The 12,848-nt window shown below is 39.1% G+C and overlaps 1 protein-coding gene across 2 annotated transcripts; it reads left to right on the top strand.

Moving 5' to 3' along the window:
* The first annotated feature begins 320 nt into the window (after positions 1-320).
* On the top strand, positions 321-11,086 carry LOC114270424 (tetratricopeptide repeat (TPR)-containing protein). Of its 2 annotated transcripts, none has more exons than XM_028211910.2 (5): positions 321-1,014; positions 1,441-1,490; positions 1,955-2,042; positions 2,422-2,538; positions 10,542-11,086. In XM_028211910.2, the coding sequence occupies exons 1-5, from the start codon at positions 412-414 to the stop codon at positions 10,590-10,592; spliced, it is 909 nt and encodes a 302-aa protein (XP_028067711.2). In that variant the 5' UTR covers positions 321-411; the 3' UTR covers positions 10,593-11,086. The 2 variants fall into 2 exon arrangements, with proteins under 2 accessions (XP_028067711.2, XP_028067712.2); XM_028211911.2 differs by having other exon boundaries at positions 334-1,014; positions 9,408-11,086.
* Positions 11,087-12,848: the final 1,762 nt, after the last annotated feature.

Here is a 12,848-nt window from a genome sequence, read left to right as displayed (position 1 = left end):
AATAATACGTACCGAGAATGATGATGACGTGCAAATAAAATTACCGTAACCCAACCTATATGCAAAACAAAACAACCTCTTATTTATAATTCTTATAAAATCTTATTAAAAATAAATTTTGATAAAATTATGGTTAACAATAATTTTTTTTAATAATTTTTTATATATATTACTAAAAATTAATAATTAATAATTTTTTTATCATAAATTTTATGAATTACCACTAATAAAATTTATAATTAATGATACTATTTTTTTCATGATAAATTTTCTCCATACAACTTATTAAATATTAAATCCACCTGTTACGACCTATCCTATTTATCCCGACTTTATCTTTTTCGTTTGCGGCTGTATATATGGAATTGGGGGGCGCGTAGACTTTCTCACATCACAGCAGAGCATAGCAAAATGCAGTTTTGTGCATCCCCGACGCGTCCTGTGTTTTCGAGTTTTTGTTTTGGATCCTTGGAATCGCAAGCAGCCAGGGAGGGAGTTACGTGCTGCTTTCTGGACATTTCTCAGGCGTCACGGGACTCTGTTTACGTTGGTGGCGGTGATGGTTCCAAGTTGTTGGCAAAGCTTTTTGGCCTCTCGTCGAAATATGGGCGTACAAGTCCAACAACAGTAACAAGGGCAAAGGCAGAAGCAGGGACTGATGAGAGTGATGGTGGTGATGAGATCAGGGTATGCGTGAACAGGACTTGCAGGAGGCAAGGTTCAATGCAAACCCTTGAGATTCTCTCAGGCATTGCGCCTCCTAATGTCTCCGTCAAGTCTTGCGGTTGTCTGGGTCGTTGCGGCGCTGGCCCCAACCTCGTGGTTCTCCCTCAACCCACCTTCTTCGCTCACTGCGGGACTCCCGCTCGAGCTGCCCATACCATGTTCATTCTGTTTGGTGGCCATCCCGATTCCTGGACTAACAGCTTGGCAGCCCTTGCATTCAGGAAGAGAGCCGAGGATGAGTTTCCAAATAATAATAATGCCTCCCAGGCTGAACTTTTACTCTCCCAGGTAATTAAGTACAAAACTAAACGTAAATGTCTTCAAATAGAAATAGGAAGATTGGTTCTTGACACGTTACTCAGTCTAATTCATTTTTTGAACTGAATAGCAATACTTATAAAAATAACATGCCAACAGAGATGCTTTAAGCTGTTCTCGCATATTTTTGAATTAATACATTATCAATAGGACTAATTTGAAACCCAACTCAGAATTTTAAAGGTCAAATTTGTAACTTCAAGTATCAAATTTATACCGGGAAAGTTTAGGGATCACCAATGTATTTTTCCCTATGTTTTTATTGGTTTTTGTAACTGTATGTATTAATTTGATTTAGTTTGGTAACTATATTTAAGTTCTTGCAGTTTCACTGACTCCAGTAGATGAATGGGTTGTGAAAGGCCACTGATGATTCCATTTCTCTTATTGGCATAGGCTATAAACCTTAAACCGGCTGGAGGTATCCATGGGCTGTATAAAGACAGGTTTGTAGAATTTAGCCATATATCCCATCATCGCTTTGTTATCAAAAGAACTATATCCTATCATCATTCATGGACAGCTGAGACTGTTTGCTGTTTTTTATAAAAACCGATTTTGCATATGCATTAAACTACACTGTTTCTGTCAGCAGCATGCTTGTGTTTGCCTTGTCTGCGTGTTTTTTGCTCTTTGGTTTTCTTTTTTGGTTATTGGTTTCTGTTTTTTAATCATTGAATGGAATTAAAGCTTGGAATCCATAGTTATCTCAACATCTTATGAAGTTGAAGCTGTACTTGGCTATTGGTTTGGTAGTGCTAGTGTCTTGAATTTGACTGCCTTTAACTTTTTTGGAGTTTTTAATGATTGATATCTTTGATGTGAGACAGTCTTTCTCAGTGCACGATAGAACACTCCTTTCTTTGTGGACTAACAGGGGTCTGTATTTATGAAACTGTATTTCTTACAGATCTGCTGCGAGATTGGTATTGGGAAATATATCTGAAGCTCTTGAAGATGCTAAAGAAGCTTTAACTCTTGCTCCTAAATATCCCGAGGTGAGCTGAATTGTTATTATTTACTTCAAAGTCATCAAATTCTCTAGGCCTGACAACTGACAATCTTGAATGAAAGAAGTATTCTTTTAGTTATCTTGCATAAATAATCTTAAAGTGCAATTTTTTAGGATTTTTGCAATTTAAGATTAAAGTGTTGCTATCAGTCTGATGTAAGTGTCCTGATTTTTTTGTTTTATATGCATGCCTGTGAGTGTATGTGTGTGATTAAGTTTCGGACTGCTGTAAATTGGGACTGTCTGCCTACATAGGAGTGTTTCTCTGTTTTTGTGATGCAACGAACTGTTCGTGCAAAGTTCATATTGACGTGTAATCATATGTTTTCACAGTATATGTTGAGAAGATGTATGCCACTTTGCAGGCTTACATCTGCCAAGGTGATGCTTTGATGGCTCTGGACCAATTTGATGCAGCTGAGAAGTCCTATGCAATGGCTGTAGATTTAGATCCTTCCATTTATCGTTCCAAAAAATTCAAGGTATCATTCATTCATAATGTTCTTCTGTGATGGGTAAATTTTGATTGCATACCCGAGCAAGTTATGATTCTTTTTTCTACTGGACCTTAGATAGAAGTAGGAATGGGGCAATCGCCATTAATGACCTAACATGTGATGTATTGTCATGTGCATAGCATGTGTTAGATAGTGTATCCTATAAATAGAGGAGTACCACATCTCTTGTAACTAACTTGGATATATTGAATTTGAATTGAATTGAGAATTTCTCTCTCTAATATCTCTCTCTAAGTTCCTCTCTTGCTAGTTCTTGATTGACCCATCATATTTTGGTATCAGAGCTTTAGGTTTATTGTTCCTAATTCATGTTCTAAATGCATGAATTGTAAGAGAGATACGTACCTGAAATTTGAAACCCTAATTACGAATCACAATCACGATCACAGTTGTGTGAGAAGCCATCATGAAGCAGTAGTGGAAATCCCGTCGAACTCAAGACATAGAATCGAAGCTTGCGGTTTGCAAATCTGTCTCAAATCGTGAAGGTGTTCTCAACTCGCAATCGCGAAAGTATTCTTGATTCGAATTTGCGAGTTGAATCGCAACTTGGGGTTGAATTGATTTCGCGAGTTGTCTTTCGTGATTTCTGGAAGCTCGATTGAAGATTTTCAATTCTTTCGTGATCAAGATTCGACTTGCGATTCTTCGAAGTTGGGCTTCTCACAGTCGAATTCAGAGCCAAGATTTGAACTTGAGTCCAAGTCTTGGTCAAGATCCGATTTCGATTCGTCATCGTCAGAAAGCAAAGTTACTGTTCACATTGCGATTTCAGAATCATAGAACACATCGATTCAAAGTTTGTTGGATTTTTGCAATTGCAACCTGGTTCATTTGATTTGAGATCACGACTTCTGACCCTTGAATTCATCTGCGACTCGCGTCATACCAGCTTCGAATCTGGGTTTTGTTCTCTTGCAATGAAATCATACCTAGGTTGTTCTTTGAAGTTGTTCTGGACTCGATTGACTGATATCAACATGTGGGTAAGTGATTCTTAAAGTCTTTTATCCATCTGTGTTGAATTTCCTGTGTTATATCAAGTCTCGAATTCTTTAAATCTATGTGTATCAATATGAGTTCAATTATTGTCTTCAACATTTTGGGTCTTGCCTCTATTGTGACATTATCTGTTCACAGTGCTGAGATTGTATATTGGTGCACTGTGTTATCAATATTCAACTGGGTGAGATTATTGTGTCCCTGCATATTCTTGGGAATTGTTCAATGGCTCAACGAGGTTGAGGTCGTAGGGGTGGTCGTGGTAGGGCTTATATCCCGGATTTGGGTGATCATGATGGGGGTAATGGGATTCCGTATCCAAGAGATGAGACGGCAAATTGCCACGATCGAGACGGTGTAACGTCTCCTACCTCCTACCGAGGGTAGTGATGGTTCCGATGATACCGAAGGTGGTACTCGTCATTCTTTTGATAATATCTATTGGGCCCCATGATGGCATCGAACGGATGTAGGTAGGATGGAACACTAATGGGAGAACAATATCAAAATTGAACTCCCTGAATTTCATGGAAGCCTCAATCCCGATGAGTTCATCGATTGGCTCAACACCATTGAGTGGATCTTTGACTATGGAAAGGTCTTCGATGAAAAGAAAGTTAAGCTTGTGGCTATTTGGTTGAAGGGGAGAGCTTCCGCTTTGTGGGAACAACTTCAACTAAACCCTTGCCGATTTGGTAAGGAGAAAATCCATGATTGGGAGAAAATGAAAAAGAAGTTGAAACCATTCAACTACCTCCAAAGTGTTTCCGCAGCTTATAATCGGGCCTTCGCCATGGAGAAGCAACAAAGCCGTCGTGGTTCCCAAATGGGACAATACTCCCAAGGAGGGTTCCGAGGTGGTTTTAGACCGGGTCCTTCCACTCCTAGCTTTGCCAAAGCTAATCCTCTTTCCAAGTTTGTGGATGAGGGTGCTTCCTCCTCTCAAGCTCCTCGTTCTAATGGTGCTTCTGGAAACCAAAATCCACCACAAGGTGGAACATTCAAATGCTTTAGGTGTGGTGAACTAGGGCATAGATCTTCCAATTGCCGCAAGAACATGGGTAATAACCGGAATAAGGCCTTTCTCATTAAAGAAGTTGAGGAGCATAGTGACTTTGAAGATGCTCCAATCTTTGATCCTTCGGGTAATGTGGCAATTGGTAGAGATAGTGATGAAGAAGAGGGTCCTGCTCTTATGTTGAAGAAGACTCTTTTTTCACAAAAACTAGAGAGCCAAGAAAATTGATTTCGTACCAATATCTTTTATTCCACTTGCAACATTGGTGGCCGTATTTGTAACATGATCATTGATAGTGGAAGTTGTGAAAACATGGTTTCTCAAGAAGTGGTGGACAAACTCAATCTTCCGGTGGAGGAACATCTACATCCGTATTCTCTATCTTGGTTCAAGAAAGGCAATGAGATCAAGGTTACCAAATGGTGCTTGGTTTCGTTTTCTATCCGGAAAAAATACTTTGATGAGGCATGGTGTGATATAGTGCCTATGGATGCTTGTCACATTCTACTTGGGCGACCTTGGCAAGATGACCGGCAATCTTTGCATGATGGCAAACGGAACACCTACACCGTTGTCAAGGATGATATCCGGTTTACCTTACTTCCAATGAAGGAAAAGGTTGCTTCCAAGGATGTTTCCAAGCCATCTCCTAGTGCTACTACATTGCTTGCTTCCAAGGAGTTCGGGATTTTGGGATTGTATTGGTGTGGGTTCTGGTTGTACACACGGGTGCTTTTCAAGGCAAGGTTGAGGTGGCTACTTTTTTGGAAGAGTATTCCGATGTCTTTCCCCAAGACCTTCCTTCCGATTTGCCTCCTATGCGTGACATTCAACATCATATTGATTTGGTACCCGGATCGGCACTTCCAAACAAACCGGCCTATCGTTTGTCTCCAAAGGAGAAAGAGGAGTTGTAACGGCAAGTGGAAGAGCTTTTCGCTAAAGGGTATATCCGGCCTAGCCTTAGTCCTTGTAGTGTTCCGGCGCTTTTGACACCTAAGAAGGATGGCTCTTGGCGTATGTGTGTGGATAGCCATGCAATCAACAAGATTACAATCAAGTACTGCTTTCCAATTCCAAGATTGGATGATATGTTGGATTGCCTTGCCGGATCAAAGGTGTTTTCTAAGATTGATCTTAGAAGCGGGTATCATCAAATCCGCATCAAGCCCGGTGATGAGTGGAAAACGGCCTTTAAGACGCCTCATGGCCTATTTGAGTGGCTTGTGATGCCATTTGGACTTACCAATGCTCCAAGTACTTTTATGAGGGTGATGACACAAATGTTGCAACCACTTTTGGGGGTGTGTGTAATGGTCTACTTCGATGATATCTTGATCTATAGTCGAAGTTTGGAAGAGCATTTATGCCACCTTCGACAAGTCTTTGAACTTTTGAGGTGAGACAAGTTCAATGGCAACACTAAGAAGTGCACCTTTGCCGTGGACAAAGTCATCTTCTTGGGTTATGTTGTGTCTTCTCGTGAGGTGCTTATGGATGTGGAGAATGTCAAAGCAATTGTGGAATGGCCCACTCCTTCTAGTATCCAAGAAGTACAGAGTTTTCATGGTTTGGCTACTTTCTATAGGCAATTTATCCGAAACTTTAGTAGCATCGCTGCACCTTTGACCAACATTCTTAAGCTTAAAGCTTTTGAGTGGAGCAAGGAAGCCGCCGATAGCTTCCATCTTTTGAAGAAGTTGCTTACTGAGGCTCCAATTTTGGCATTACCGGATTTTGACAAGACCTTTGAACTTGATTGCGATGCATCGGGTTTGGGTATTGGAGGCATCCTTAGCCAAGAAGGGTGGCCCATTGCTTTCTTTAGTAAAAAGTTGAATGGGGCTAAGCTCAAGTATTCCACTTATGATTTGGAATTTTATGCCATTATCCAAGCCATCAAGCATTGGAGCTACTATCTTACATACAAGGAGTTTGTGCTCAACACTGATCATGAAGCTCTCAAGTACATCAATAGTCAGTCCCATCTTAACAAGCGCCATGCCAAATGGGTGGTCTACTTACAACAATTTGCATTCCCTTTGTGCCACAAATCGGGAGTTCTTAATAAGGTGGCCCGATGGGTTGAGTAGGCGAACGACTCTCTTGATTGAAATGAAAAATTAAGTTGTGGGTTTTGATGAATTTCACACATTCTATGCAAGTGAATTTGGCGGAGTAATAGTGTGAGGGAGAGTGTGTGTGTGTGAAGAGAGAGAGAGAGTAAAATGGGGGTGGGACATTTTGGTAAGGATAAGACCCTTGGGTTGCTTCAAGATGCTTATTATTGGCCGGGCATGACCAAGGATGTGCAAAGTCATGTGAAGCGTTGTCAAATTTGTCAAACAAGCAAGGGGACTGCCACTAATGCAGGGCTATATCTACCTTTACTGGTGCCGGATGCTCCTTGGCGGTGCATTAGTATGGACTTTGTGTTGGGCCTCCCTCCTACTCAAAAGGCGGAGTGATTTTATCATGGTAATGGTGGACCGTTTCTCCAAGATGGCACATTTCATACCTTGCAAGAAGACTATGGATGCCACAAACATTGCTAATCTCTTCTTCGAGGAAGTCTACAAGTTGCATGGGGTGCCTACTTCTATTGTGTCTGGTAGATATGCTAAGTTCCTTGCTCACTTTTGAAAAACTTTGTGGCGGAAAATTGGCACAGACTTGAGTTTTAGTACTATATTCTATCCGCAAACCAATGGTCAAATGGAGGTATTGAACCGTAGCCTTGGCAACTTGTTGTGGTGCCTTGTGGGGGATCACCCCAAGAGTTGGGATGATATCCTTCCTTTGGCCGAATTTGCTTACAATTCATCTATCAACTGCACCATAAATACTTCTCCCTTTGAAGTAGTTTATGGAATAAGGTCTTCAAGTGTGGTGGATTTGGTGCCTTTGCCACTCTCAAGGAGAGGAAGCATTAAGGCGGAGGAAATGGCCACATTTATGAAGAGCATTCATTCTCAAGTGAGGGCCCAAATTGAAAAGTCTAATGCGAAGTATAAGGCGGTTGGTGATGTGCATAGGCGAAGAGTGGTGTTTGAAGTAAGGGATCTTGTGTGGGTGGTATTGAGCAAAGAGAGATATCCCCATGGCACCGGTGGTATTGAGCAAAGAGAGATATCCCCATGGCACCTACGCTAAGGGTTGGTTTGGCATAAACTAAATAATACAAAAAGTCAAAAAGTCACTATCTTATTTAAATCACGTCACCTCTCTAACACATCACATCAAACCCAACCCAAACCCAACCCATATAAGCCAATAAGTCAAAAAGTGCACTTTTTTAGAACATCCCAAACCAAACCTAAGTTGAGTGACAAGAAGGTGGGACCTTGTGAGGTGTTGCGCAAGATTAACGACAATGCTTATAAAGTCAAGCTACTGCCTCATTTAGGCATATCCAATACCTTTAACGTGTAACACCTTGTACCGTACTTTCCGGATGCCTCTTCCATTGATGATACCTCTACCCTTGTAGGATAGTTCTTTGAAAAGTTGTCATCTTGTACTTTGGGTTTGTGTCTTTCATTTCTAGTATTGGTTGTATTTTATTGTCTTCACTTGAGGACAAGTCTTTTCTTAAGAGGAGGAGTATGATGTAATGTCATGTGCATAGCATGTGTTAGATAGTGTATCCTATCAATAGAGGAGTACCACATCTCTTGTACTGACTTGGATATATTGAATTTGAATTGATTTGAGAATTTCTCTCTCTAATATCTCTCTCTAAGTTCCTCTCTCTCTAGTTCTTGATTGACCCATCAACATGTTTCTCATATAGCGGCTGTTAAGGGCTTAAGGCTGTGCTGCACCATGTAACTCATTTTCTACCTGTGCTATGCACTGGTTGTGTTTGAAATATAATTGTATCTGAAGTGGTTTTTTAGCAGTCGGGCAAACTCTCTCTCTCTCTCTCTCTCTCTCTCTCTCAGTGCTATATAGGCAAAGACTCAAACCAACTGATGCTAGCTGACTGGCAAAGAAAATAGAAGTAAAAGAAATAAGGAGTAGCCTCAATCTCAACTTTATTCTCAATTTTAAGAGTGTCTTCCGATAACAACAGGCCCAATGATCATAGGGTAACTAAAAAAGAAAAAATGGAATAAACAAAGAAAGAAATAATAAATCCCAAAATAACCACAATTACATAATAATTCTTAAATTAAATTGTTCTAAAATCAAGCTTAAATAATCCTAAATAAATTGATTTCGATTCTTCCGGCCCGCATCACATTAGTGTGATGAATGGCATGCCTCATATGATCCCCGTCATTATACTCTAGCTGAGAATAACTCCGAAGAGTGGTGACCATGATACTAAGATATTTGGGGCTGGACGGCGCAACTCCTCATCTGTGATCCAAGTAGTATCAGAAACTAGGCAATCCTTCCAATTGACTAGGTATCTTTGGAAAGCACTGTGGTAAGAACCTACAATCTCATCCTCTATCACATTGATCAATTTTTGGCGACATGCAATGAGGCATTGGGGCAACTGATGTGATAACTCTACGTGTAGGAATACTTGCATGCACTATGTGAGGCTTGACTATACCTCGATAAGGAAACAAGTCATCAATATTGAAAACATGACTAATCCTCATATCAAATGGCAAGTCAAGATTTATACATTAAGTCCAAGCCTATGAATAATGTGATGGGGTCCAATGGTTCAAGTATGCAATTTCTTGAAGTAATGCTTAGGGTAACAATTAAATTATTGATTCCTACAGTGCATATCTGCAACATGTTTGTAATTTTCATTTCTTAGAGCAATTTTTTGCCTAATGTCTTTGTGTAGATCCTGAATGTGCTAGGCAAAAGATTCAGCTGACTCAGAAGGATGAGAATCAGGAGGCAAAGAAATGAGGTCAATAGGATGACGAGGAGACAAACTATGGATTATCTCAGATGGGCTCTTACCTATTGACCTATTGATTATTACCATCTAAAATCTCGTAAAATAAGGCCAAAATCTGGACAAGTAGAACATTCATTCGGTCACATTTTCTAAATTACTTAAAAAAAATAAATCTACACACTTAAATGTTAAATATATCTTATAAATATGAAATATGTAAACCTGACTATTTTTTGAACATTCATTCGGTCACATTTTCCTTCTTTTTTTTAGATATTTATTATTAACCATTCTTTATAAAGAAACTAAACAAAGACAGATTCTCAATTTTCAAATAACAATAACATAACAATGATGTTGATATTTGGACAATAAGTATGCATATCTTTCCAAGTAACAATGATCCAATAATAAGAAAGATTTAATTGGAATCCTTTATTATAAAACCTAAACCACGTTAAAAGGTATGTATGTTTTTTATTCAAAAATGTTATTTTCAACACCAACATGGTGCTCAAGGACAAAAGTACTATTGGAGGAACTCTACCCATCTAGCATGTCAAGCTCTTTTGAGCGTTAACATACGTAAGTGCTTGATGGTTGTAAAATAATACAAATTCTTGAGGTAGAAGATTATACCGCAAATGGTGTAGGGCCCATACAACAATGTAAAATTCCTTATTATCTACTTAGCTTCATTGAGTTTCTTGCTGTAATACACAATTGGATGACCCCCTTGACTCAAGACACCCCCAATTCCCACACCGAAGACATCACAAGCAATCTCAAAAGCTTTAGAAAAATTTGCGTTCTCAAAATTGGTGCTTCATTCATTTTCTTCTTAATCTCAATGAAGGCTCTAAGTGCATTAGTCCATTTGAACTTTCCTTAGCAAATAACAAAATCATAGATTGATTTTTTTCATTTTTCTTTTTTGTGGGAAACTTGTTTTTTTCTTTGTGTGGACTGCATTTTCCTTTCCCCCTTCTTATTACTGTCTAAACAGTCAGTAACTTGGAGATTTTATTGACGATAGCAGCCAGTTTAACAACTTCTAACTCATCTTATTTTCAGGCTCGGATTGCAAAGCTTCAAGAGAAACTCATTGCTGCAGATTTGCCTTGAGTTTTGCTGTCTGGCTGAAGTTTTACAAAGATGAATTAATTACAATGGAAATGATGGGCAGGTGGCTTCTACAGTTTCGGGTTTGAGTTCTCCGTTCTCAATGTATGGGCCAACACATTTTGTATGGGCTGACCATTTTTATGGCAAGTATAGATTTGTATAATCTAGTGAGTTATTAGGTCTGTGTTTGGAGGTTGTGATTTTGGGTGAGCCTAAATCTATTTCTATTTGAAGATTTGAAGAAAGTCGGGTGAAAACCACCAAAGGAGTGGTGGTAAAGGTTTTGGGTGCCCCAAATAAAAGCCTGTTTGATTAGTGGAGTACAGGAGGCCAGGAGTGGACGGAGGCAAGTAGCCAAATAAATCCTTGTGTTCTGTCTTTCACCATTTCATGCACTGTATCATGTATATATAATGAATATATGAGATGAATGTTTTTGTAAATCTTGAGTACGCTAGTAAATGCATATTGACAAGAATTTTAATGTGCTCAAACATGTAATGGTCTGGTTTTTCATTTGCGCTTCCATTCCCTTTTCAGATTTAGCTTTGGCGTTTTATTCTCAGTATGTTGGTTTCCAGTTTTTGTTTGTTAAAACTCTGTTCTTCTACCATTATTTATATTTGATATAATGGTTTACTTGTTCTAAAAAAAAAAAACAAATGTAATGGCCTGGGCATAACAATACTTAGCCAAAAGGGGAGATGTTGGTTCAGCCAAGATAGTGATTGTGTCACCTGGGACAGCTCAGGCGATGGATGCTTCACTGGCAGATCTGTGTACTTGCTCCCGAAGCCTTTCCTGTCCTCTCCCCTTGATAATTAGAATTGACTCTGGAAAATCCATGCTAGTCCAAGAATTAGATTCTTTGTTTGGCTAACCCTCCACCAACGACTCAGCACAAAAACCTACCTACACCACAGAAGGGTAGTGGAGGATACCTTAGGTACCTTATGCAAGGCATCTCCAGAAACTCATGTTCATGCAATTAGGGACTGTAGGGTAGCAGTCACCTTTTGGATTAGCATTGGTATCCCAGCAGAAACCTTACCATCTTTCTCCTCTGACCTGGTGGATTGGATTAAGTTGAGCTGTCAAACCACTCTTGTTTACCCGTCCCCAATTAGGTGGTCCATAATCTTCCCCATTGCTTGTCAGTTTATTTGGAAGAATCAAAACTCTCACTTGTTTGAACCCAACCAGCTAAGCCTCCCTCACTCCTGCTACAGCACCTGCGCATGCTTTGGATTGGCAACACCTTAATGTCATTCACACCAATAAAGCCCCTGAGAAAGTTACTGTTAAATGGCAAGCTCCAAAGGTAGGATGGTTCAAACTTAATACTGATGGAGCCTCTAAAGGAAACCCAGGAAAAGCTTCAGCTGGTGGGCTGATTAGGGATCATCTAGGTCAGTGGGTAGTGGGTTTTAGCAGAAATATTGGCACCACTTCTAGCATTGCAGCAGAGTTCTGGGCTTTGCCTTGGATCATAACCTAGTGAAACTTGAGATTGAAACTGATGCCTCCATTGTCAAACAGCTTATCTTGGGTGCAACTCATAACACTTTTCAACTCAACAATTTCATTGTTGACTGCAGGTACCTCATGAACCGCCTCCAAACAGCAACAATTAATCTTATCTATCGGAAAGCAAATGCTTGTGTAGACTTGTTGGCAAATCAAGGAGTCTCAGTTAAAGATTACCAAGTTTTTATCAATCCTCTCCTTGTGTTTGTAATCAACTATTTGGTGATGTTAGGGAGTTTGTTACCCCATACTTGTGTAATTTCAAATTTGTCTATAATATTTCTGCACCACTTTTACCCCCCCCCCCCTTCTCCAAAAAAAAAAGAAAAAAAAAAAAGGTCAGAGAGCTCGACTTGTATATATAATAATTGTTGAAGTTTAAAGGGCTATAAAATCTAATGGCCTCAGTATAATTGTATTTTGCCAAATAAGTGTTGATAAGACATAACTGATTAAAGTGAATTATTTGCGAATAGAAGTTTATTTTTAAAAATATATTTATCATTTATTTCTTTAGAGATAAATACGATAATGAAAAGGTTAAAATTATCAAATCGATTTAATTTTTTTATGCATAATATATATTGAGTTTTACAAAATTAATAATTTAAATTATTAAAAAAGTATAAATGGTGATTCCGTGAGCTCTTCAAGTTCAATCAAATTCAGATTTGAGCTCGACAGAAATCTAACCTCTTTAAAAATAAAATAAAAATAGAATTTGATGTA

This window comes from Camellia sinensis, chromosome 4 (genome assembly GCF_055761805.1).
Source record: "Camellia sinensis isolate YWXY chromosome 4, ASM5576180v1, whole genome shotgun sequence".
Classification (NCBI taxonomy): domain Eukaryota; kingdom Viridiplantae; phylum Streptophyta; class Magnoliopsida; order Ericales; family Theaceae; genus Camellia; species Camellia sinensis.
Note: the sequence above shows the minus strand (reverse complement) of the source record. Positions and strands in the feature narration are given on the sequence as shown.